This window comes from Conger conger, chromosome 10 (genome assembly GCF_963514075.1).
Source record: "Conger conger chromosome 10, fConCon1.1, whole genome shotgun sequence".
NCBI lineage: Eukaryota > Metazoa > Chordata > Actinopteri > Anguilliformes > Congridae > Conger > Conger conger.
Window position 1 is genome coordinate 22,616,945 of NC_083769.1, and position 27,404 is coordinate 22,644,348.

Consider the following 27,404-nt stretch of genomic DNA (forward strand, 5'->3'; position numbering starts at 1 on the left):
ACCGCCCGCAGTGGTCTCTCCCCTCCCTTAGCTTGCTCCCCCCTCCCCTGGCAGTCTCTGCTACTCTGTCCCATCTCACGCAGTTTTTCTTTTATTTCTCTCCTCTACCGCTTCCCCGAAACCTCGACAATCTCAACTTTTAAGAACAAAAGCATTTGACTCGTCTGCGGTACTGATTTCTGGTCAGAATAAAAATATTACTCAAGCGTTTTCATGTCACCACAGGACATACGCTTACCGAAATGGAAATATCACACAAACGCCGTTGGGAACACTTCTTGATTTTGGCCACAGCGTTGATGTCACCTGCGTTCACGTAAGTAAAGTGAGAGAGACAGAAGAAAGAACAAGACCATGTTGGGAGGTCTTTGCGTTTCACAGAACGAGATAAAGCATACATAGAGATAAGTGCGTTGTGTGGAGGACGTGGGGTAGAGGTGCATACTGAGGTATTGTGGTGTCTCCGAGAAATAGTCTGTTCTACATTTCAGTGGCAGGTCATAATAGGATGTTTTGTGTGCACTGACGTATGGACGAGGATATTCCGCAAACAGACAAAAGCCGCTTCACTGCTGTTTTTAAAAATATCAAACCAAGATCACCATTATTATTTGTATTATGATTATGAATATGCTAGTGCGAATATTAACAGCAATGGTTATTCCAAAGTCAGTGTCTGAGAACGACCCACACACACACACACACACACACACACACTCACACACACACACACACACACACGAGGCGCTAATGAAAACCACCGGCTTTGGATCTGTCGCGAGACAGCATGACTAAAGACACAGACTGGTTCCATTGCATTGGAACGGCCCACAGAATGAAGAATGTTTGATTATTGTTCTTTAAGCTGCAGTGTATTTTCCCCTATTAAACAGTAAAACTGTTTAGAAACTGGACTTAGTCAGTATATCAAAATTGGTAAAGTCCAGTTTTATGTACTCAATTAATATAAATCACCAAATTCAAAGAGACAACTTTCATCCACAAATCAAATCGATATAGACTGCAGGGAAATATGTAGACTGGCGGCTATAGGTTGGTAAGTAAGTTGACTGATTGATTACATTTTAAAAGTCTTATCTCTTGGGGATGGGCTATAGGCCTATATTTGACCTCGAAATACCACACAGTACAAAGTCAAATATTTGAAATTATATTTTAAGAGGCCAAAATCATCTCAATGAAGAACATCTCACGCAAAACCTTCTGGAAGTGTTCACGTCCAGGACGGGAAACAGTAGCTTAGATATGGAGTGATGGAGATCACCAAAATCCTTCGCAGCAAAGAACAATACGCGAGAAACATGCAAGCAATTAAGACTTGGACTCTTGCACAGAATTTCCGCGAGCGTCTTGTCTGTTACGCAGAAACGCACTGCAGTGCTGGACCGATGTGTGGGCGTGTGTCTGTCGGGTCGCGCGCTGGGTGTGGGGTTGCTATTCTGGTTGTCTACTTAAAGACCAGCAAGTGGGAAAACTACAGTATGTTTGTGTTTGAATCGCAGGACCCAATATTCTGCTCAAAAAGTGAGAGATGTAACATTGTAATTTTCTAATTCCCATTATTATTTTCAGAAAGGCCAATTCCGTCAGATTTTTCATCATGCTTATACGTCCTATCATGTCTCTTTGGCATTCCCCATAAACAAAATGTAGGCAGGTGAGCAGTTATATGGACCACTGACTCATTGCACCAGGCTGAATTGTCAATTTTTCTGGATCAAATTATCATGTTAGAGAATATTTAAGTTTGTCTGCACATACAATAATTATAATGCATCAAATAATGATTAATGAAATAAGGGCGGAATTTACCATTTAAAATAAGATAATTATATTTATCCTTCATTTATACAGGGGGGTCCCCGGTAGATAAAATAAGAGTAAGGGGAGTATTGGCAAAGTGGTTTGCACACACAGCATAAAATAGAAAACAGCATGCTATTATTGATACTACTTCTTACAGGTATACAACCCATTGCAAGAACCTGTGTTAGCTATTATGGTTTATAATAAACTCCTAATAAACAAATGAACAGAAGAAACCAAGCTTGATCCTGGAGCATATTCCAACCCAGGAGAGCATAGAAACCAAAACCCATCTTCCCAAAGAGGGAAGAGGAAGGGTGAGGCACAGTGAAAATCAGCAGGTCATTGGAGCAGAGATTGTACTCACATGAAGTCCAGGGGAAAAAAACAAGCGCTATGGAAAAGTACAAGTTTTCTTGTAATTGTTTTAAAATGTTCGCATCGGTCTATCTGTGGTGACCTAAAGAGGGCAAGCCTGTCCTCTCGTACAGATGACGACAGTGAGTGAGAGACTTTGGATTTATGATCACGGACGAGGCGCTGTGATGAATTACGTCGATGGCCTGCACAGTCGTGTTGGAGGCATGCATATGCAGAATGTCAATCACGGGCAGAAGGGTGGAATATCTTAAGGAAGCAACACAGTTAACAGGGCAAATTATCATCAACAGAGATCAGCAGGGATGCTTTGCTGACTCACTCCGATCCTTATCCTTAGCCACAATCATTTGGGGGGTGAAGGGGGGCTGAGGTGAACTATTTGGGAACCCCTGCACTGCAGGGAAGATTCAGAACAGATGTAAGACGGATTCAAATTCCCATCAATGAGGCTGAGTTACTGGCGGTGGAACCCCTTTCTTTTCCAGAGATGAGTCGGTAGACATTGATGCACCACTTAACCGTGGTAGGTCCTTGTGTCTGTTTAAAGGATGGTGCATTCGTCTTTGTTTGGGATGCATGCTGGGAGTTCATTTCTGACGTCAGTGTCTCTTCCTCCCCGCATTCGACGAGACCCGGGGGGAGGAAGAGACACCTGGGTCATGTGGATGCACCCCGTGATCAAATATAAATCTTGACGGTGACTGTGGCCAGCCGCCCTGCTGGAGGGGGTGCAGTTGCCCGCGGTGTTGCCCCCGGGAGAGCAGTCTCAGTCAGGGGGGCACGGCCCTCACTGCAGCGCATCAGAGCTGCTCCCTGTGGCAGCTGCGTGACGTCTTCCTCGCTGACGGAGTGCTCGCACAGCTCAGCCCACGGGCCGCAGGTCAGCCGTACGCGGCGGCTGGCAGACTCTCTGTGGAGAGGCTCGGCTCAATCAGCTGAGTGGTGCAGCGACAGAACAAGAGTATGAATGCGGGGATGTGATTGGGCTTAAGAAATAGAATAAAAATTAATCAATTAAAAGCATATTTCATATTTAGTTTTATTCCAGTAGAAAGTGCGATGGCAGGGCACCAAACCCCCACCGGCTGGTGAGGGGCCTTCTTCTATGGTTTCAGAGCTGGCTAGTAGAACATATTTGGAACTAAGAAATGAGCTTGGCTCTGACCTCCTCCTCCCCAGAGTGCTGTGCAACGAGGTGCTGGGCCTGAAGGTGGCGGGCGACCCGGTGCTGACGCCCCACACCGTGTGTCTGCGGCTGGCTGGCCTGAGCAAGCGGCAGATGCGTCTGTGCGTGCGCAGCCCCGACGTGACGGCCTCCGCCCTGCAGGGCCTCCAGGTGGCGCTGCACGAGTGCCAGCACCAGCTGCGTGACCAGCGCTGGAACTGCTCCACCCTGGAGCAGAGCGGCAAGCTGCCCCTGCACAGCGCCATTCTGCACCGCGGTGAGCGCCGGGGTGGGGCCGGGGTGGGCCGGGGTGGGGCCGGGGCTGGGTTTGGGTCTCAGTGAGGGCTCCAGTGAAGGGTGTGTGGGTACCGGGCCGGGGGCAGTTAGGGTCGGGTTTGGGTGAGGGTGGGGGTGGTGTGAGACTGACCACACTCACAGTTTACAACCTCCACCTCGCCACAGACTCAAACACATAAAAGGCATATTCGAACAATCCTTGATACCATTTCTCTACACAAATAGAAGTTTATTTCGCAATCCGTTTAACCATTTTTGAGAAAACTATATCTTTGCCGGGACTATACCTAAGCAAATGTCGTCTTGAACTACTATTGTTGCATAAATGCATTGCTATGTCATTTCAGTACCAAACTAATGTAAAACATGGCATGCTTCTTGGGGTTTCCTACCCTTTCCAACAAGGTATAATGTGTCATATTCAGGTGACGGACAGTTTAGGAATATCGCTGCGTTCGCATAACAGAATGAATAATTACAGGATTTGGACTTTCTAAAGATAAACCTTTAATTATACTGGCTAACGGGGCTAACAGGGCTCTGGTTAACCTCATTTTCAAATAAAGTTCCATTTTAAATGTGATGCATTTAAAAAAAAAAAAAGCATTTATTTACTGAAAGATGATTTTGAAAACCCAGAGCACCCATGTGAAACAGTAATTTCCCAGATAAACTAACTGGTTTGATCACCTTTACCAGCAATAATTGCAACCAAATGCTTCCTTATAATTTCATATGTCTTTCATGTCACTGTGATGGAATGTTTTCCCACTCCTCTTTGTATAACTGCTACTGACAAATTTGTAGATTTTTGAACATGAACTGCCCGTTTCTGGTCCTGCCCACAGCACAGCACCTCTATTGGGTTCAAGTAAAGACTTTGACTAGGCCACTCCAAAGCCATTTCTAAGGCCCAAGGACTCCAACAAACTGAAAGTGAGAGGTATTTTCCCCAAACAGAGAACACTTTTAACAGGGGTGAATTTTCCCAGGAGTGACAAGCCTGCCAAAATATCTCCAAGAACACAGAGGCAACTCATACAGGAAGTCACAAAAGATTCCAGAAGAAGATCCAAAGAGCTACAAGCCTCTCAGGCCTGAGCTCAGCTCAGTGTTTATGACTCTGCACAATAAGAAAGAGACGGGGAGAAACTGGATTCATGGAAGAGTAGCAAGGCGGAAACCACTGCTAACCAAGAGAAACATCAATGTTTTTCTTGCATTAAAAAAACATCTTGATGATCCCCAAGCCTTTTGGGATAATGTTCTATGGACAGATGAGTCATAAGTAGTACAACCTTTTGGATGACATGGGTCCCATTATGTCTGGCATAAAGCAAATACAGTATTTCACAGCAAGAATATCATAACAACAGTCAAATATGGTGGTTTTAGTGTGATGGTGTGGGGATGCTTTCCTGTCTCGGGACCTGGACGACTTTCCATTATTGAAGGAATCATGAATTCTGCTCTGTATGAGAAAATCTGATCATCTGTCCGTGTGCTGAAGCACAATTATGCAGTAAGACAATGATCCAAAACACAAACACAGGTCCACTTGTGAATGGCTGGAAAGAAGTTAAAGTTTTAGAGTGGCCAAGTCCTGACTTGGACTGAAAAACTGCTTGTTTCAGGACCTGAATCATGCTCAAAAACCAACCAATTTGTCTGAAAGAAATCAGTTCTGCAAAGTAGAGTGGGCTAAAATTCCTCCACAGTAATGAGAAAGACTGATATGAAACCATAGGAAGCATTTAGTTGCAATTATTGCTGCTGGTACAACTAGTTATAAAGTTAAAGGGGGCAATTACTTTTTCACAGGGGTAATATGGATATTTCATATTTTCACATTTTTTTAATTAAATGAAGCCATCCATTTTACAAATATGCAATAATATAGGAAATCAGTAAGGGAGCAAATAGTTCAAGACACTGTAACATTACATTCTTTTACCAGATACTTTTATCACTTACAATACAAGAGAATAGTTGGATACACTCATGCCATGTCATTCCCAGACCAGTGAGTCTATAAGCAACATTACTCAAGCATTGTGTTTAGGTAACCTAGAGTCATAATACAACACATGAATACAGATAGATAATCATATATACTGTAGTCAGGTATGAAAAATATTAAACAAAGACATGGGTGCCTGGGTGTGGGGATGGGAGCAGAGCCAAACCGCAGTCTGTAGCGGTGGTGCTTCAATCTCTTCTGTTTGGGTAAGTCTGTCAGCCATGTCCTGGTATTGTGCGCCGTGATCGGGATGGTTGTGAGAACGCAGTGCCCTGACGTGGCGTGTCCCCGCAGGGTTTCGCGAGAGCGCCTTCTCGCTGTCCCTGCTGGCGGCGGGCGTGGCCCACGCGGTGGCGGCGGCCTGCAGCCTGGGGAAGCTGCGCGGCTGCGGCTGCGAGGCCAAGCGCCGCCTGGACGAGGACAAGATCCGCCTCAAACTGTCCCAGCTGCAGCTGCAGACCCTGCAGCGTGGGGCCCACGCCGCCTCCGTCCCGCCCCCCGCCCCCGGGGCCGCCGACAAGCTGGAGCTCTCCCCCGACTCACACCCGGAGGACCAGCCGCCCCCCACGCTGCAGGACACCTGGGAGTGGGGCGGGTGCAGCCACGACGCCCGCTTCGGGGAGCGCTTCTCCCGCGACTGGCTGGACTCCCGCGAGTCCCCGCTGCGCGACATCCACGCCCGCATGAGGGTCCACAACAACCGCGTGGGCCGGCAGGTGGGAGCCCCCAGCATGCTCTCCTTCTGCGTGATGTCTGACTTCTCTGAGCAGTCCGCAATGGTCATAGGGATGTAGGCGGAGCCCCCTATTCATTGTTCTGAATAGGGAGCCATCGCAGATAATCGCTATTTTAGTATTTTCATGAACAATAATGTCAGCAAATTGCATTCAATCATTATTTTGTACACAGGGCGACATTGGCTCAGGTGGTCAGAGCAGTCGTCTGGCAGTCGGAGGGTTGCCGGTTCGATCCTACCCTGGGTGTGCCGAAGTGTCCCTGAACAAGACACCTAACCCCCAATTGCTTTTGATGAGTTGGTGTCGTGCATGGCAGCCAATCGCTGTTGGTGTGTGCGTGTGCGTGTGCGTGTGCGTGTGATTGGTGAATATGGGCCAATTGTACAGCGCTTTGGATAAAGGCACTATTAACTATTTACTTAGACCAGCAGAGATACTTAGGCCAAGAAAAAAGGACTTGATGTCCTTATGCAGTTACAGAGTGAACAGATGATCCTACTCAATCGCCTGAGAGTGTGACTCTGACGTCTTTTCTTTCTTATTAAATCCTGCATGAAACAGTTTCATGAAACAGTGATGGAATGACATAATATAGTTCCTTTAGACTGAGATTAACTAAATTGAAGAAAATTGTATTGCCAATTTCACTTTCTTTGACTTTATCGATAATAATTGTTGGGTTGCCAATAATTTTGCACCCGTGTCTTTCAGAAAAGATTTGATTACTAAATAAAAACATTGAAACGTAAATGTATTGAAATATAAGTATTTCGTTTTCCCATATATTTAAACATAATCAACATAACATTATCCATGTTGTTTATCATATGCAGCATTTTTTTCTCAATTGTTATCAAGGGTGCCAATAATTCCAGAGCATTCTGATTGTATATTCAGTACAAGCCAACCAGAGCTGATCCCCTTTCTGCACAGGCAGATGACCTGTGTTAGATGTGTTTCCCTAGGTGCATGCTGATGTGACCAATCAGAGGCGGTCTTTCTCTCTGTCCATGAAAATGTGACCAATCAGAGCTGGTGTTTCTCTCTGTGCAGGCAGGTCTGACCCGTCAGCGGTGTGCTTTTCGTTGTGCAGGTTGTGACAGACAACATGAAGAGGAAGTGTAAGTGTCACGGCACGTCGGGGAGCTGCCAGTTCAAGACCTGCTGGTACGTGTCCCCCGAGTTCCGGCTGGTGGGGTCCCTGCTGCGGCAGAAGTTCCTGTCGGCCATCTTCATCAACTCGCAGAACAAGAACAGCGGCGTCTTCAACTCTCGCGCCCGGGGCGAGGCCGGGGGGGCGGAGCCGCGGTCGTCCCCGGCGGCGGGGGCCAGGGGCCGGCGGCGCGGCGTGTCACGGGAGCTGGTGTACTTCGAGAAGTCGCCCGACTTCTGCGAGCGGGAGCCGGCGGTGGACTCCCCGGGCACGAGGGGGCGCGTCTGCAACAAGACCAGCCCGCGCATGGACGGCTGCGGCTCGCTGTGCTGCGGTCGCGGACACAACGTGCTGAAGCAGACGCGCAGCCAGCGCTGCCACTGCCGCTTCCACTGGTGCTGCTACGTGCTCTGCGACGAGTGCCGCGTCACCCAGTGGGTCAACGTCTGCAAGTGAGGGAGGCCCCGCCCCGCTCCCACGCCCGCCCCGCCCGCCACGGCCCGCCCGTCTGCTTTCCCCACCGCCCCGGCCTCAGCCCGTCTCGCCCCGCCCGTCTGCTTTCCCCACCGCCCCGGCCTCAGCCCGTCTCGGACGGCGTACGGAATGTCACCCACGGAATGTTCCTGGTGCTGCGCGCCCCCACCCCTCTCTTACTCACGGAGCGGGTACAATCAAGAGCGCACACTCCACCCCTATACCCCCCCTGCCCCCCTCCCCCTATATTATCTGTTTATCCCTGCTTCCTTTTCATCTCGTCCTGCTCATCTGGGACCCATTTTCCATGTTATTTCCATAAATGCCCAGCGAGGAGAGAGACGGAGAATGAGGTGACTCATGTCATTCCTCTCTCGTTTTTTGGTTTTGCGTCCCCCCCTTTTCTTTGTCTGGATCTGGTCTCTTCAGCCATCAGGATGCTGCCCACTGCCTCCCTTTCCTCCTCCTTTTTTAAATGTTTTCTCCCACAAACAATGAAATGAAAGAACGGCAGGGACCTAAGTCATATCCACAACCTGCTGAGGTTGTGCACATTTTTACACCAATTTGTTGCTCCTCTCCTCTTACAATTTTGTGTGGACGTTATATTGTTTTTAAGGAGAAAATAAACAGTGCCACTGCTTTTGCTACTCTGTGAAATGGTACGGTTCCCTTACCGTGATGAGGAGGCACATGCGATAGGTGGGCTGATCTGTGAGTTCCCTGCATGTTAATTTGAATAAAAAACTGTTCACCAGTCTATATTCCAGAACCGAAATTATTGAATGTAGTCCAATCTCTTTCCTTGTGATCTGAATATATTTTATGTGAATGACAGAAGAACGTTTGCCAAGATTAGGAAAGCGACTGGTGATATTTCCAAAATAAAAGCGTGTCATCATTCGGGAGAACACCACCTTTACACGCATGCAGATCATTGGCCACTGTCCAACATCAGTCTGGATTCTAGAAGCACTCCAGTGGACAAAAGTGAAAGGTTCACCCGTGGCACTTGTGTAAACTTGGATTAAAAACGTGTGCATTTGGATTACAATCTGCATGGCCCCTTTGGAGAACTGCCTTTGCCACCTTTGGATTCGGCCCTGAGGGAAGAGTTTTCAACCGTGTATCGGCTTCCACACCAGTCTGACTTACCCCGGGTTGTCAGTGCCTCACTTTCCCTGTGAATACAGACCCTGGTGCGCCTGTAAGAGGCACTGAGGGGACCCGTGTGAGCCTCTGGGCTCCGCAGGCTCAACTGCAGCTATAAAAAGGCAATATTTGATCCTTTAGAGGGACATTGTATTTCCACATCTGCGGTATAGCACTGATGATCATCAAGTTATACAAAGTTGTATTTTTTTGTGTGCTTCAACATTTTCTTTTGTGCAATTTAATAATATGTGATACAATGGATTGATATAATAAACCCTTTTTTTAAATGCTTGCCTTATTTTAACCGGTGAAGAAGAAGTTATCTTGTGCTTATTGCTTAGTTGTGTTGTGCATGCGAGTTACAAACCTAAGTTACTGTATGGTCAATTGATATCTGTTATGTTACCAACTGGTCAGCAGCAATTAATCAAATGATGAGAAAATTTCCAAAATTGCTTTCTGTCTCGACTGAAATGTAGAGAAAACTGTATTGGTAAAACCAGTCATAACTGAAAATAATCTTTTATCACACATGATGAAAGGAATTAGCCTACCCATGCAACAAATGTGGGGAACACCAAACAAGAGTCTCATTATTATTATTATTTTCTGCCAAAATGGGCAACAAAAATATTCCAGGAGTTGGCAACCCTAGGGGTGAGACCACAAGGCTCTCATACCTGCACCGCATGTAGCAATGTGACTCAGGTAAGGAGGAACTAGTTGCGCGTCAGCGGCAATTCGCTAAGCTAAAGACGCAACGGCAAGAGGAGAATGGAGCCGATCTGATGCAGGAGCAAACCTGTCATACCAAACTCCTTGTCTAGAGCAGGCCTGCTCAACCATGTTCTTGGAGATCTACTGTCCCGTCGGTTTTCATTTCCACCCTATTTCACCACACCTGATTCTACCAATTAGCGGCTCAATGAGACCAGTAGCTAATGAATGGTGTGCTTTGTTAGGGTTGGATTGAAAACCGACAGGATGGTCTAGGAACAGGGATGGGCTGCCCTGGTGTAGAAACTGCCAAACAAAGACCCACAAGGAGACATACGGTGCCCCTTGCCTGAGAACCCCCTCAGAAACACGATGAGGCAACAAGCACCAGAATCAGGCATTCATGTCGTGGACAGTCTGGAATTCCAGTGTGGGGTGCTGGGGGGGGGCTTCCAGATGCAGTCTTCTGCTATGGCAGGGGATGGATCAAATTCCATATTAGACCAATGCCCCACTGCACCCCCCACCCACCCCTGTGTTTAAACCAGGGAAGGAATGAAAGAGAGAGAGAACAAGGGAAGGAGAAAATGAAGTGGTAAGAACGACGGCGAGACTGAATCTCTGGTTTGCGTTTATTTATTCCTTTATTACTTCACTCTGTTCCCTGGAGCTGCTGAGACAGGGAACTTCCTGCCATCAGTCCTCCCATGTGTGACACAGAGACAGAGGAGACCCAAATAGCATCTACCCCTGCCTCCGCCCCCTCCACACCCCCCTTTGCCCTGGTCTCTACCTCTCTGTCCCATGCCCTCTCTTGTTTCTCTGGTTCCCTCTCTCACTCACTCCCTGGCTCTCTCTGTCACTGGGTGCTGCTGGAGCTCACGCAGTGCACCCACGGGCCTCTTTCAGAGCCATCAGACCCAGACACCACCCTCACTGGGGAGAGGGAGGGAAGGGGGTAAAGATAGAAGTCGTGTTGATGTGCCATGTGGCTTTGGCTGCCCGTAGCGCACAGCTCTCTGTGCAAGCTGTGTGTGGAGCTACAGATCTGTGAGGTGCAACACACCCGTACATATGCACAGTCACCCATGTGTGGGGATTTGTCGGGTTTCATCCAAGACTCTAACAAAATAGCTTTTCAAGAAATTGTTAAATTTGCCAACTTGTTCACATGTTCTCATAAGAACAACGTCGCTGTTTTTTTTTTAATTGACTGACGAATATTCCAGCCGTACGACTTTGAGGGAGGGAGTGAGTGAGAGAAGCAGAGAGAAACAAACAGAAAAAATGAAACAGAATCTGTATAAATAAACATCTGGAAACATCTGCTCATAGACCCTTATGCCTCCTCCCCCAACTCCCTCTGTTCCTGATGTGGGACGGAGAGGAGGGGAGTGGGGGATGGGACCAAATGGCAGGAGCCAGCTACCCGACACATCAAAGACCTTCCCTCAATGTGCAAGACCTCATTAGTCCTGTAAGCATAACTGACGAGACTTGTGCTTGTGTATTGCTGGGGTGTGCTTTGGCACAAACTTCTGAGAAAATGGTTCTTTCAAATACAAGCCCCCCCACCCCACATTTATACCACTACCCCAAGCCCATGGTAACCCCCCTATAACCCTAGCTGTCTAACTCCCCATACAACACGCTTGCACACAGCACACTCCCAGTCCTCATCACATCTCCAATCCATAATCTGGTCCACATCTGCAAACATCTGTTCTGCTCTGAGCTTTGTTCTCCATCTCCCTTTCTCTCTCTTCATCTCTCTCTCTCTCCCTCTCTCTCTCTCTCTCTCTCACTGGTTTGATAACACGTTCACAGATCCACTTGACAACACGTGTGGGTTAGTGCACAAGTTGAAAGAACCAGCCACTGGCGGGACAGCTTTGTGCGGATGCTTCGCCTGCAGTCTCCTTCCTCCTGCAGAAAAGTGCAGCAAACAGAGTTCCCATTCCAGAGCAGCATGTGTGAGTGTAAATCATGATATTAATGACCCGCCACATCTACTGCAGAGAGACCAGAAAGTAGAGAGATAAGGAGAGTGCTATACTGCATGGCAGGTGAAACCTGTAACATAATCAGGAATCTGTAATATAACAAGACAAATTTTACACCTGATTTAACACCTGCCAAAGTTATTTTAAATTTGTTGAGCCAAAATTAAGTTAATTATTAAGCAGAGTATTCCAATTAAAATATTACTTACAACAGCCAAAATTAAGAAACAGACTTCAACTTTTGGATGTTGGTTGTTCCCAGTTGCATGGGCTATTCTTGGTATCATTCTAAAATGTATGTTTGCCAATATTTAATTTACAGAAGAGTAAGGTGCTGCCTTAATATTTTAGAAATAAAATGATTGATTTAATTTTTATTATTATTTAATAAACAAATATATTTTTTTTTTAATAAAAAATATATTTCAGGAAGGATCAACATATATTGGCATCTATTTCAAATATATGGCAATATTTTTTATTCTGTGTGGGTTGGATTGTTGTCGGCCCCAGCCCGGTGAAAGCCCCATTTGCTAATTAGCTGGCTCGTCGGATTTGCTCCTTTGTATGCTTTCCCCAAACTCAAGATCTCAAATAACATTCATTGCTGTCGCTGCCAAATTATCTAATTATCTAATTTGGCAACTGCTTACAGGTTTCTCATTCATAGTTGATTAATTAATTGAATAATTAATTACCATGTTTACCCACCTTTTCTTTTTAAGGTTTAATTTGCCCCGATTCCATGTTCGATTTTACTCTGATATGTTCTGGGTTAAATTTAAATGCAGGTGAACAGATTCATTTAACAACTTTAGCTAAGGCCTCCGATCATTTTAAAGGTTGACGCCAGCTGTAGAGTGATTGACTGACTGTGCATCTCGGCATTATCACCGAGTGCATGCAATTGTATGGCCAGTTAATAAGGCGAATTTCCGGGATGAAACGGTAAATGATGATGCTTTACCATGGGGGGAGATAGGTTGGGAGAGATAACGTAACGTTAACTAGTTATCTCCAATTCAAAGGCAAATTTATCATGCCAGCATTTATGTCGGAAAAGGCGTTTTGAGGTCTTATTCTCGCGAGACTTAAAAACCTTATATTTCTAACCTAGAAAGTCGTTGCAAATATCGCGATATCTGCTCTGTCGCTTATCAGAATTTGGCTGGTGTCACCGTTGGAGGTGAGTGAGGATGCGGGTGTGGACCAGTGAGAAAATAATGACACAATAATCAGCAGAATATATAAATGATATTACCATCAAACAGATAATTTGGTAGACCGTTGTCCCTTCGTTGTCGTACCATGTCATAGCTGTTATGATTATGCAATGGAAATAGATTTAAGAATGGGTAGCTGGCTAACAAACTGCTTGCTTGCGGAGTCGTGACTTGAGCGAATAAAATTACCGATTTGTCGGTTGTCAAGATGTGTAACTTAATATTTCTGGACGTTTTCTGTTTATAAAGAAACATATTACTAAACTGGGTACCCATGTAATTATTTGCGAATAGAAATGGGTGAGGGAAAATGTCCGTATGCCTAGCTTGCTTCCACTAAACGTATTTAATTAACTATAGCTAGCTGCATGGCTAGCTGAAGATAGAGCTTACTGTACACGCACCATATACACAGGCGCACGTTATTTTTGCTGTAGGCTTCCTACAAATAAACATGCATTTGATCAAGTTTAACCAAATCCTAATAGAGCGGATACTGTGTATGTTATTTAGTTATAATATTTTATGACTTACTGCTTAGGTTATTAAATGTGTATATTTTGTACAAACTCACACAAGTGCAGTAGGCTATATACCACTGCCTAGTTTATTGAATGTAACATATAAAAAGAAAATAAGTTGATATTAGCGTTCATTTGCATATGCAGACATATTACAGTAGGCTTACACAGTTATCTAAAATGCCCCTCAATCTATCACACTCTAAAATACATGTATATGCATCTACTATATTTATATTCTTTGGCTGAGATGTTACTGGACACTAATTGTAGTTGCATGCTGTCATTTTTAACAGATTTGTTCTTGAGCTATTTCACACAAGCTTCTTTCTAATACCATTTCTACAATGAAACATACTGGTGATGGGTGGGTGTATGTGTCTGCACATATATATGTGGGTTTCTGAGTGTATGTATGTGCGGTTGTTTGTCTGGGTGTGTCTATGCATGCATAGGAGTGTGTATGTGGCTGTATGTTCTTATATGTATAAGCCACTTGAGCAGTTTGAAACTTCCAGATATACATTTGTCCTCTTTCTGTGGAGTGCTACATAAGCAAGCAGGTGATAAGAACCTGTCGAGGAGAATCCCTGGAGATGGCAGCTGTTCTTAATAGTCTGAAGTGCATCATTGGATTTCTTGCTCTGTGCATCCTTCAGAAGCAGCCTCGTTTGGTGCCAAACCAAATGCATTGTTTGGTTCATTCAGTCATCCACTCAGCCATGTCCTACGTTTGTTTAAACAAGGGACTTATCCATAGTTTCCATAGCTAAACCACAGCCAGATTGGTTACGGTGGGCTCTTGGGTAACATATCCAGCTAAAGCAGTTCTCAGTGCAGTAGTGTTACCCGCAAAGGTTGCCCATCTTAGCTGTTGGACTACAGTCTTAAAAAAGTTACAGTTGTTGGTACTGTTTCAGTGGTTTTGTATTGGTTTGTATGTGTCTGCACCCTCTTGAGTCAATTAAGGATCTTGCAGCAGTGGTATGGAACATTACTACAAATGTGCGTTCAGGTTAAAGAAGAAAAGAAAATGGGAATACAAACTAATCATGCTACTGTTTTGCCCTTTCACCCCAATGTTACTTTTAAATGAGTTTATTTCCCTGTCTGCAGGTTCATTGGACAAGCAAGCCCCCGCTCAGGAGTCAAGAAGTCTTCGCTGGGAGCTGCCGCCAAACCCATAATTTCAGAGTGCTGTCGGGGATTGTTGCCAGGAGAGGCTGTAGTAACTATGGGAAACCTCTTTGGAAACTTGCTGAAGACTCTAATAGGGAAGAAGGAGATGAGGATCCTGATGGTGGGGCTGGATGCGGCAGGGAAAACCACCATCCTCTACAAGCTGAAGCTGGGGGAGATCGTCACCACCATCCCCACCATTGGTACCGTCCCCCTGACCCCTGTACCGTCCCTGACCCCTGCCCTGTCTGTCATGAGATGGGAGTTTGAAGAGGAAACACGAAATGTGGCTTTAAATGTTTTTTGTGTCACCCTGTACAGGTGTATGGCATTTAGCAGATACATATGGTCCTGTAGATGGCTAAATATTTTACTGAAGCAATTCAGTTGGGGAACTTTGCTCAGTTGGACAACAGCAGAGCCCCGCTTGGGAATCAAAGCCATGTCCTATAAGTTGCAAGCCATGCTCCATAACCATTTAACTACATTGCCTACCCATGGAGAACCTGAACCTTTCCATGGACTAAAATAAAACATAACTGTTTCTCTCCCTTTGCCTTTCCCGCTCAGGCTTCAACGTGGAGACGGTGGAGTACAAGAACATCAGCTTCACGGTGTGGGATGTGGGCGGCCAGGACAAGATCCGGCCTCTGTGGAGACACTACTTCCAAAACACGCAGGGTGAGCCGGGCACGGGCACACTGGCTTTCACAGACACTGTTCTTTAACAGGGTTTTTCATAAACACGGTTCTTTAACACTCGTATTTCTGCTTGGGCGTTCACGGTTGCTATGCGTTGTGTGCTAGTATGCATTGGCTTGACTCAGGTGGGCTTGCTCCCCTGACAGGCCTGATCTTCGTGGTGGACAGTAACGATCGGGAGCGGGTGAACGAGGCGCGGGAGGAGCTGATGAGGATGCTCGCGGAGGACGAGCTGCGGGACGCCGTGCTCCTCGTCTTCGCCAACAAGCAGGCACGCCACATTCCTCCTTTCTCCTCCCGTGTTCCTCCTCTCTCCCTCCCGAAAGATGTCACCTCCTCTACCTCCTTTTCACCCACACACGCAATCTCTCCCTGACACTACTGTCAGCTCATATCCCTCTCACCAGAACTCCAGCACCTCCTCTACCGTACCTGAACACTGTCACCTCTACATCAGCTTAACACAACACCTCCTCTACCTCACCTGAACACTATCGACCTCTACATCAGCTTAACACAACACCTCCTCTACCTCACCTCAACACCAGCACCCCCACCGCTTTCATCTCCTTTCTGTAGTCTCTCACCCTTTCACCTCCTCTATTCCCCCTGGTCTCCCCCTGCTAAATGGCTGCCACCTCCTCTCTCCTTGTGTAAACCCTCTCTCCGGCCCCTTGCTCTGCAGGACCTGCCCAACGCCATGAACGCGGCGGAGATCACAGACAAGCTGGGCCTGCACTCCCTGCGCCACCGCAACTGGTACATCCAGGCCACCTGCGCCACCAGCGGGGACGGTCTGTACGAGGGCCTGGACTGGCTGGCCAATCAGCTGAAGAACAAGAAGTGAGGCGGGGCCGGTGGTCCAGGGGGGCGGGGCTAGAGCAGACACTCATAACAGTGTATGTGAAAAAAAAAAGAGTTTTTTTGTTTTTTTGGGGAGGATCTTTTCACAACAGTGTATTAGGAGGGTGGGTGGACTGAGGGGCACGGGATACAGTGTTTTTAATAACCCAGAAAATGTCAGAGTGGGATTTGAGCGTGTTATTGTCTGAATGTGTTTGTGACCATCATACCATTGTGCAGGAACTCCCACACTGGCCTGTGAATACTTCCGTGTGTTCATATCAGCGCTAGTCCCTCTCCGGTTTACGCTCTGTCAGTCAGCTTCTGCCCTAGGGCTGTTCGTTTCGAATCGGTGCAGAGAATTTCGGGCTCTGTCTTTACCAGTGACATTAATTATGTTTAGTGATGTTTTTCCCAGCAAATGTGACAGGAATGCATGCTTATAAATTTAGATTCTGCTCTACTGGCACAAACTATTCACAGGATGTACAAAGAAGTGTGAGCCACTGCATCCCTACAATGAAGAAGGCAGTTACCTGCATCATTTTCAGTATTTCAGTAGTTTTTCCTGAAGTAATCAAAAGTCATCGATTTCTTTGCCATTGTAACTCATAGAGGGCTGGAATGAGTATTAATGTTCTTGGCTATCCCTGTTCACCTCTATGCGAGACAAAATCTAAAATACTTGTGATTGTACAATACCTTTGTTTTAGCCCACCAGCACTGGCTGATTCTGATTCTGCTCATCAAGGTCTTGATTAGGTTTAGTTAATTGAATCAGGTTTAGTTATGCTAGGCTAAAACAAAAGCTTGCACCCACACCACCCTTTTTGGATGGGATTGGGCACCCCTGCTTCACACTGCTGTTCCCTCTGCCCTGTGTGGCAGGCTGAAGGCAGGGCAGGGGGGCTGGACAAGTGGCCCACTGCATCAGTGATTTAATCCATATCATGTTTAAAACTTACATCTGTTTGTTTGGAAATCATGACTGTGATTTATTTATTCTTTTTATTGAAATACTATGTGTTCTTGTATTCATTTTGCATCCCATGAAATGGAGTTTATATTTTGAAAATAATAATTCAATTTATTCAAGGTACGTGGATGTGCACACTATGACTGAAATTGAACATGAGAAAACTAAAGGTTTGTCTAGTATAACAGTCATTTTCAGGGGAAACTGAAGATTGTGAAGACTTTTTAGGTGACTGATTGTTTGGAATAGAGTTTCCAATCTGTGGGAATATGTAACGGACATTAAATGTTTTGACTCAAATGAAAGCAAAATTAAGTGTTGAACAATCATCATTCAGAAAACCCATTGTCATGGCAGTATGTGCATGCATGTTTAAAGTAAATCTGCGTGCATTTGTGTGTTGCATTGGGTTGCTTTAGCATATTGACTGCTACTGCTAAAATTGTGTCTCATGACCTTAAAAATGTTGTTCAGACACTAGTAGCTGAACTAAGACACTGCTCCCTTGACATTAAACCACCTTCAAGTATATGGAATTCCTATAACAGCTTGAGTGTATATATACAGTAATGATGTTTTTCTCTATAATATTCCTGTAACATTAAAATATATTTTATGGGTTGAGGAGGAAGTGACTGATACTCTTGTACAGAGATGGCGGTAATTGACGTTTATGATGGCGACTTATTTACTGTTTCTACCGCCCCACTACTTAATAAATATCCTCCCTAGTCCGTTTTAAATCCATCATATGTCATGTTAAATGTTTTTTTTATAAAGTTTATCTTCATTGTGAACTATTATGAGTGTAATTATTTATGAAGGGAAAATATTCATACTGTTTTGATGTTTTCCCACCAATGGTAAATCCCAGTTCTGGTCCTGTCTGTTTGAAGTACTGTTGTAGTTGTCTGTACATAACACTGATTGATCAACCTGTCTATCTGTGTAAATTTGGCAATTGTCTCTTCCATTGAAACTGTAATGGTATAAAGTCATTTTTGTGTCCTTCCATTGATACATTACTTTTTAATTTTATTTTACCTGGCTTGCGGGTTATTGCAAGGCAATCACATAATCCCTAATATTATGATGCCATGTGCTTGTTTTGCAAAAATGTATTTTTGTTTGTAATTATAATTTGCTCATGTAACAAGCTTGTGTTTGTTTTTTATAATACATTTTGATGGCTGTTGTTTTAACTGTGAATGAAGAAACTGGAAGGTTTATATTTCTTTAATTTTTACTGCAATTTGAATTGGGTCTTGTGTTTTTACGATTATTAAAACTTTTGGTTGGAGGTTTACTGCAGGTTACTGAAGCTGGTTCCTGAAGCTGGCTGCTCTGTCTGTAGGCTGCCTTGCCCACCTGATTCTACCTATTACTTTTTCAAATCAACATATCAATCAGTCACACTCTTTATGTATGCTTTTTAGTCCTCCAAATCTGGAATACCCAATTATCATTACCTAGCTGTCTGACAGTATATGGATTTAGGGGTGTGAAGACTAGCCTGGTGGACTACAACTTATGTTGAGGAGGTGCATGCAGACTGCAGATGCCCAACTGACCAGATGAATCAAACTTATGCTTTGAGACTGGGAGAGTGTTACTCACTGAAGCCCATGGTCTCTGGGCAACACCACAGCCAATTAGGAGCTGCCAGCCGGTCAGCAGCGGCACAGAGGTGATTCTGTGGCAGACCATGCAGAATGGTTCTATACACAGTATGCTGGAGTGTCGAGCGCATCATTCCTCAGATACACCACCCTACAACCCCGCCAATTATTCCTTTAGGCAAGATATCAACTCTGTCTTGTTGTCTTTATTGAACCAATTTAGTGACAAATTGCTATTGAACAAAGGTACTTTTCCATCCCCAACAAGAACTGGTGATTTCAAGCCCTTGCAGAATCGCAGGCCTCAAAGCCTGAATGCAGGTTGGTCTGGTTTAATGTGTAAGGTCAAAGGTTTGGAGCTAGATTGTGTATGAAAGATTACTGGACAAATACGGAATTAAATGAACTGCTGTAAGGAATAGATGAGACGTGGTGTTTGGGATGAGTCACAGTAGCTGTGCTGGAAAATAAAGATGTTTTTCCTCTGACCGTTCCCTCAGACTCGACTCAATTGTTGGGTTCTGATTGTGTGGGGGTGCACTGTGATTGGGCTGTGTGGGGGCTGTGAGGGAACTGATTGGATAGGGAGCTGTGATTGGTTTTGTGCGGCTGTAAGGGAACTCTGATCTAACATTCAGTTTGCCTTTCAGCCAAGGAGTCTCAGAACATGTAATCTAGGAAGGCAACCTGAATACTTAAGTTGTCTCAATGAACATAGTTTCCATACAGCCAAGCTGTTGACAACATTACAGCATTTCTTGGTGACATGTTATCACTGGAAAAGTGGGGAACATGCACAGATCCTGAAAATGTCCTTCTCAGAGTCTCACATATTGCTACATATTTAGTCTGATATTTTGGTGCCTCCTGCTCCCACCTTATGAAACAAGTGAGCCGTTTGCCTGGCCTGCTGTGCGAGAGAGGAAATACCCAATTGCTTGTGCCTTCGTTCCTTTTTCAGAGGGACTGGCAACAAAAAGATAGTTAAAGGTGTAATTCTAGTTAAACTACAGGACAAACGCACCTTCCTCAACCCCTGGAACCTGAGACCTGTGGCAGGGCCTGCTGCTGTTCCTGTGTGTTGGGCCTCGTGCCCTCAGCCTCTCTTCAGTGTGCTGCGGTCATCTCAGGTAGTCTGACCCGCAGCCGAGGGCCTGTTAGTGGAGAACGCCGCTGTTGAGCGAGCGCCATCCTTTGCAACCCCCTCCTAAAAAAGCCCCCTGCCGCCCCCCGGCCAACCCCAGTTTGTCTCCAGGGTGGTGACAGCGGGTATGTGAGGCAGGGCTGATCCCGCGGCCGGCAGACGCCGTGGCCCCCTGCAGGGCGGCGACAATGCTGCGCGCCTCCGTGGGTGCCATCGCTGGGATTCCCTCCCGTAACCCAGGTGCCCACGGCAACCGCGCAGACACACCGGCAACAGTGTCACAATCCATTCATCAATCTTCTGCTGCCGGGGGGAAGGAGGGGGACCACCACAAGAGCCAGAGCCTCACTCCCCCCCGCCGCCCACCCTAAACCCACCCCCCTGCTGTCCCCTCGCCACCCCCCCCCCCCCCCCCTCACATTTACCCCGCAGGTCTACAATAGGGCAGGGGACACACATACTCACAGCTCAATGGACTATAGAGACGTGCAATTACCGCCATTTTATTCCTGTTGTGAAAGCTGGTGAGGAAGCTGACTAATAATAATCAGGCCACTTGTTATAATGTTGTGAATATAGATTCAGCAGTCTTGTGTTGGGAGGGGGGGGGGGACCACCACAGAGCCAGGCACTCTGAGTCACATTCCAGTCTTCACCCATTAACAGTGTGTGATTAAGAAATAGAAAATATAACAAAATCAAATGATACAGGAACTTTTTAAAACAACATTCAGCATGAAGACACAGTCATTTCCAAATTCTCTCTCCGATGGCCACCTGATTTGGACAAAACATGAATAAAATAGCAGACAGTGAAGCCAGTGACAGTAAAAGACAGAGCAATTAGAACTGGGACTGTCACTCAACACTGTCATAATAGTGACTACTTTCAATAGTTTTTTATTCACTCTGTCCAGGAGCATATTTGTTCTGTTTGTAATCTGACCCTGCATACTTGCAATGATTTTCCACAATTTAACTTAAAGGTACAATAGGTCATTTTGGACTTCTTACGGTCAAGAGAGGAATAATGGCAACAAACAACTTCAAACCACAACACTGTTTATCCCTCCCCCTTCTCTGTAAAAGCGCTGAAGTTGAAACGTTATTGGCTGTGGCAATTAGAACCAATTTTCAACCAATGAGCTTGAATTGTCGCACAGTTATACAATGTTTTGGTACAGAGTGTTGGGCCATCAAGTGTATATTTTGAAACCCAAATTTAAGGACTATAAACACAGGCAGAGGGTGAGTCAACATGTCAGTGAGCCTTTTTCAATGATAGGAAGGGATTTACAATGGTCTTGTAACAATCGTTTAACACAAAACTCTTACCTATTGTACCTTTAATTTCATTTTAGCAAAGTGTTTGTTCTGATTAGAATTCCATACTGAATATTGACTTGAATGATTCCCACAAATCATATTTACCACAATTATGTTCCCACATAGAATGATCACCAATCTTACCAAGATTTACCATGCTTCTATTTCCATAATCTGATCGTCGTCATTTTCATAACCCCATGTTGAAATGTACCATGATTATCCATCCCAAACCAGATATTTACATATTATATTAATTTTAAAATGGGATACCCACTATTATTACCATGATTTAAAATTAATGTACCACAAATGGTTATGATTAATCATGATTCAACACCATGATTGCCTTAAATAGAATCCCACATTGCAAATGTAGACTCCTCTCCTACAACAGAAGAGGAATCTACATTTGCATTATCATGCTCATATTTCCACATAGGTTACTTACCATGGTTACTATGATTATTGCCCTGATTATATTTACAGAATTCATCCGTAATAAGCCCACACTAAACATGTACTATGATACTTCATCCCAAACCAGATGTTCACCAATTTTCTCTCCCAAAAAATACTTGGTTTCCCACAATGTACCATGGGGTGGCACAGACGGTGCAGTGGGTAGCACTGCCGCCTCACAGCAAGGAGGTCCTGGGTTTGAATCCCCATCGGCCGGGGCCTCTCTGTGTGGAGTTTGCATGTTCTCCCCATGTTTGCGTGAGTTTCCTCCGGGTACTCCAGTTTCCTCCCACAGTCCAAAGACATGCAGGTTAGACTGATTGGAGAGTCTAAATTGCATGTGTGAGTGAATGGTGTGTGTGCCCTGCGATGGACTGGCAACCTGTCCAGTGTGTATTCCTGCCTTTCACCCAATGTATGCTGGGATAGGCTCCAGCCCCCCTGCGACCCTGTTCAGGATAAGCGGGTTAAGATAATGGATGGATAATGTACCATGATTCTATTTACAAACCATAATTACCCCGATATTGCATATTTATTTAGATTCTGTCCCTAAAAATTCCATTTACCATGGTTACAATTATTTTTCATTATGTGCAGAATATTTCTGATTTTCATAATCCCACACTGTATGTGTATGATTCTCTACCCCAATCCCAATACTTAGAATTTTTCTATTCCAATGCAGGATATTTACCATGATTACCATGCTTTATCAGGATTTGCCATAATTATATTTGTATCAGGGTAATAAACATTAAACATTAAAAACATATATGAAACATTATACTATGATTTATCATTGAGACAAAGTATATTTAGCCTAAATATATCCTTGTTCCTTCCTCCTACACATTTTAACACTACCCTCATTTTACTCCCATTGAGCATTTTTGCCATAAAGCCTTCATAAATGTACATTATACTGGAACAACACTGTGGTCAATCAAGAACATGAGTAATTACTCCCCTAGAGGGCGCTATGAGGCCATACATTTTAACAAAATCCTGTCCTCAGCCCTAACCCTCAGAGGGAAGTCATGTTATTAGTTATTAGTTATTAGTTAATATTCATTGTACTTACCAAAACTGACTTAAGCAATGCATTTACCTAGAAACCAGAAGTTCAGCCATTAGGTAAGATATATGCACCTGCATATGTAAACTTATATGACAGGGTTAGAAAGAGTGTTCTTGATTAATGTCTTCAGCCCCCCACATTATCACAGAAATTTGAATAACATACTGATGCCACAACCACATTTAATGACTTTCAGAACAGATAATGAATGCACACTACATGTCTTTTACAGTTTAATGCAACAATGCCCAAATAACCAGTTTGATTAGCTACAACTTAAATTAAACCCTCCCATTCTTAGATTCGATCTGTTGGAGAAGCAGACTCTACAAGGAGAAACATGAGGGAGAGGAGAGTGAGGGACAAACCCTTAGACACACACATAAATTATTCAGCCAGCTGAAGAATCCAGCTGACAAGTGGTACAGTGCTGAGTGAATGGCTGAGGGAGTGATTGAAGGTGTGAGAGTGACTAATGGCAGAGTGATTCATGGAGTCCGTGGGCAGTTCAGATAATTAATTGAATAGTTAAATGAGTGGATGAGTGGGTGATTTCTTGGCAATTGGGGCGACATGGCTCAGGCAGTAAGAGCAGTCGTCTGGCAGTCGGAGGGTTGCGGGTTCGATCCCCCGCCCGGGCTGTGTCGAAGTGTCCCTGAGCAAGACACCTAACCCCCAAATGCTCCTGACGAGCTGGTCGGGGCCTTGCATGGCAGCCAATCGCCATCGGTGTGTGAGTGTGTGTATGAATGGGTGAATGGAGAAGCATCAATTGTACAGCGCTTTGGATAAAGGCACTATATAAATGCCTGCCATTTACCATTTACCGTTAAACAAACAGAATACCACTCTTCTGCATACCACTGTTGTAATGTGTGGTTATTTGTGTGGTTACCCTTCTCCTCTGACCTCTCTCATTAATAACACATTTCTGCCCGCAGACCTGCTGCTCACTGGATGTTTATTGTTTTTCACACCATTCTTTGCAAACTCTAGAGAGTGCCGTGTGTCAAAATCCCAGGAGGTCAGCAGAGATACTCAAATCACCCTGTCTGGCACCAACAATCATTTCACAATAAAAGTCACTTAGGTTGCATTATTCCCCATTCTGACATTTGGTCTGAATAACAGTTGCACCTCTTGATCACGTCTGCATGCTTTTATGCAAGTTGCTGCCACATGATTGGCTGCTTAAATATTTAAATATTTGCATTAACACGCTGGTGTACAGGTCTGCATAATAAAGTGATCACTGAGTGTATACATTTAGCATTACAGTTACTGTTATGAGCAGATGATCAGCAGTAGTGTGCATAAACAGGTGATCAGCAGTATTATGCATGAGCAGGTGATCAGCTGTAGTATGCATGAGCAGGTGATCAGCAGTATTATGCATGAGCAGGTGATCAGCTGTAGTATGCATGAGCAGGTGATCAGCTGTAGTATGCATGAGCAGGTGATCAGCTGTAGTATGCATGAGCAGGTGACCAGCAATGTTCTGGATGAGTGGCATCAAGAGATAGCAGAGGCAGGGAGTCTCTGCTGAAGATAGGAGACAGTGCTCCAACCAAGAGCTAGGTGGAATAGGTGGTGAGGGAGGGGTGGACTCTCCAGATGTTGATCAGGAATCTGCTCACCCAACATACTGATTTGAAGTCCACAGAGAGGGACAGTTTGTCATCCAGTACCAAGGTTCCGATCGATTATCTAGTGGCCAGATGGTCAGCTCCTGTGTTGCGTCTGTGATATCTGATTCCTTACTAGCAAACAAGAGACCCTGTGCTGTATTATAGTTTATGAATATTCATAGGGGGGGCGAGCCTAAATGTGGAACATCCACTGTGACTGCTTCTTTGTCATGCTTGTTCATGAATATTCATAAGGTGTGGTAAATTAGAATGTTTCACCTTAAACAACCGCGAAACAAAACTTTCAGGGGTTAGAATGCTGGACTTACCATCTGGTTAGCCTACAGCATCTGTGCCACTACCAAGCCCCCTTTTTTAGGGAGTCATAACCAACATGACCCCAAAATTATAGCATGGGGTAGGGGACCAGAAAGGGGTAGGCCTCATCACTTGACAAGTGCTCCGGTGGTGGGTTGGGTGAATGCACACTGCTGACTGCCTTTGTCTGGACCAGTTTGCCTGTCTTTTTCTGTATTTACCTCAATGTTATGACCCTGGTAGTCTAGGGGTACATAAGGTGACAACTGCGCAACAGTGGAAAAAAGCTAATGGGGATCCAAGTAAGAATAAAGAATAAAAAAGCCTGATTTGTGCTTCATCCGGCAGCTTCCGTATGGAGGAGTCAGCAAGTCATCCCCACACCATCACACTAACACACCATGTTTGACTGTTAGTACGATATTCTCAGTGTGAAATGCAGTTTTTGACTTACATCAGACATGGGACCCATGTGGAGCATTACAGTTACTGTTATGGGTAACCGCACATTACAACAGTGATATGCAGAGGAGTGGTATTCTGTTTGTTTACAGGACTAATTGTTGGTTTGGTCATCTCTGGATAAGAGAGAGAGGCCTGAAGTTCTTTGGACCTTCTTCTGGGATCTTTTGTGACTTCCTGGATGAGTTGTTGCTGTGCCCTTGGTGAGATTTTGGTGGGCCAGCCACTCCTGGAAAGATTTGCCACTGTTCCAAGTGTTAAATAATTGGTCTGCTTGTGGTTTGTGGGAGTCCCAGAGCCTTAGAAATGGCCTTGTAACCCTTTCCCAAGGGAAATATCATTTTACTTTAATAACTTTTTTGAACTTTGAATGAAATCTTTTTAAAAATGTGTTTTGAGAGGGCTAAAATTCCTCCACAGCAATGTGAAAGAATGATACGAAATTATAGGAAGTGTTTGGTTGCAATTATTTCTGCAAAAGGCGGTGAAACCAGTTATGAAATTTAAGGGGACAATATGGGTTTAATAATATGTTCACAGGGGTAATATGGGAGTTTGATAACTTTTCTCATGAAATAAATGAAATGCTAATTAAAAAAACATGTTTTGTATTTATTGTGTTTCCTTGTCTAATATTAAATTTTGTCAAAAGATGTGTAACCATTCAGTGTAATGAATATGCAAAAATAGCAATGAATAAGGGGGCAAATACTTTTTCACGACACTGTACTTTCTTCTGGATAAGCGTACCCCTTCATTGCATACAAAAACAGCCTCATTTTTTTAAAATGAGTTGTCGCTAATCTTTAATAGAAATACAACTCTGGCAACACCTGGTGGTTTCTCAGGGAATTCCATAATATTTAACTCACAGTGGGTTGCAGAAAGGCAAGAGAGACCAGTCCTATCCGAAAAGGGCTAATGTGGTTCACCTTTTGGTTTTAGCCCACTAATAAGACATCTAAATTCAATAAATGAATTCATCATGGTTTTCAGTCAGACCTTGATTAGTAGAATCATTTGTCTTATTGCTGGGCTAAAACAAAAACCTGCACCCACACCGGCTGTTTTCAGATAAGATTGGACACTCCTGCAGTCAGGCATTTCTAGTGTTGACCTTAGTCTCCCAATTTTATACACAAAGATTAGACATCTGGTTTGGTGGAGTAAATTACAGTTGTCCTTTATTGTTCTCCATAGTTTTTGGAAGCGGCTCACATGGCAATACCTTGCTGTGGGAAGTGTGTAATTCAAGGTGATTTATTTTAGTAGATTTAACACCTCAATACATACATTTGACACACGCAACACTTCAAATAGCAGCACAAATTATTATTTAAATCATACTTAGCTGAAATTACAATATTTGCACTTTTAGTAATATTTGGTATTGATGATCAGAACATGCAAGCTCTTTTTTACATTCACAATTAAAACATTTGCAGGATTTCAATATTTGTATCCTCTTTGTTGAAGCCTGATGGAGTTGTTCCATCAGTGTAACTACCAAGTGCTACCAGTAGGGGGCATGGTTTCAGGAAACTCATCTTCTCTCTGCCATACCCACTCACTACCATTGATACGCAACTCAAAGGGCGGCAACTTGCATTCACCATCAAATGTATTTAATGCAAACTTAAAAGATCCGTGCAAATGTTAAATTATCCAAAGGCAAGGTAGAAGAGCATTTTTCTACAGAAAAAAGCAAATAAAGCCTTTGTGAGTGATTTTGTAATTCTACACATGTCAAATAAATTTGTATATAGTATGTCAAGGGAGACAGAACTTTAATTGTAAATACCTGTTGGGTATGATGCAAGTTACTGAACCTGACTTTCACCGGCTAAACCCGCACTGCATTTCTTTATCCAGGGACTGCAGTCTGTGTCTTCTCCAGTGAGGGAGACTCAGGACCTCCAGCCTTGTGATGGGGACTGTGGTCCTGTCAGATCTGGTCCTGGATGCCCAGCTGATGCCTGTCAGGGGGAGCG

At 44.5% G+C, this 27,404-nt stretch overlaps 2 protein-coding genes across 2 annotated transcripts; both read left to right on the top strand.

Moving 5' to 3' along the window:
• The first annotated feature begins 242 nt into the window (after positions 1–242).
• wnt10b (wingless-type MMTV integration site family, member 10b) lies at positions 243–8,036 on the top strand. Its single transcript, XM_061258755.1, has 4 exons — positions 243–316; positions 3,388–3,650; positions 5,985–6,406; positions 7,521–8,036. Exons 1-4 carry the CDS (start codon positions 243–245, stop codon positions 8,034–8,036), a joined length of 1,275 nt encoding a protein of 424 aa, XP_061114739.1.
• Positions 8,037–14,790: 6,754 nt separating this feature from the next.
• LOC133138719 (ADP-ribosylation factor 3) lies at positions 14,791–19,485 on the top strand. The gene is made up of 4 exons (XM_061257710.1): positions 14,791–15,055; positions 15,423–15,533; positions 15,701–15,825; positions 16,240–19,485. Exons 1-4 carry the CDS (start codon positions 14,908–14,910, stop codon positions 16,399–16,401), a joined length of 546 nt encoding a protein of 181 aa, XP_061113694.1. The 5' UTR covers positions 14,791–14,907; the 3' UTR covers positions 16,402–19,485.
• Positions 19,486–27,404: the final 7,919 nt, after the last annotated feature.

Bases quoted from the DNA above. Each gene is read 5' to 3' on its own strand.
- LOC133138719 (XM_061257710.1), top strand. From the start codon at position 14,908: ATGGGAAACCTCTTTGGAAACTTGCTGAAGACTCTAATAGGGAAGAAG. The intron at 15,056-15,422 runs GTACCGTCCCCC...TTTCCCGCTCAG, and splicing joins CACCACCATCCCCACCATTG to GCTTCAACGTGGAGACGGTG. The intron at 15,826-16,239 runs GCACGCCACATT...CTTGCTCTGCAG, and splicing joins TCGTCTTCGCCAACAAGCAG to GACCTGCCCAACGCCATGAA.
- wnt10b (XM_061258755.1), top strand. From the start codon at position 243: ATGGAAATATCACACAAACGCCGTTGGGAACACTTCTTGATTTTGGCC. The intron at 3,651-5,984 runs GTGAGCGCCGGG...GTGTCCCCGCAG, and splicing joins CAGCGCCATTCTGCACCGCG to GGTTTCGCGAGAGCGCCTTC. The intron at 6,407-7,520 runs GTGGGAGCCCCC...TTCGTTGTGCAG, and splicing joins ACAACCGCGTGGGCCGGCAG to GTTGTGACAGACAACATGAA.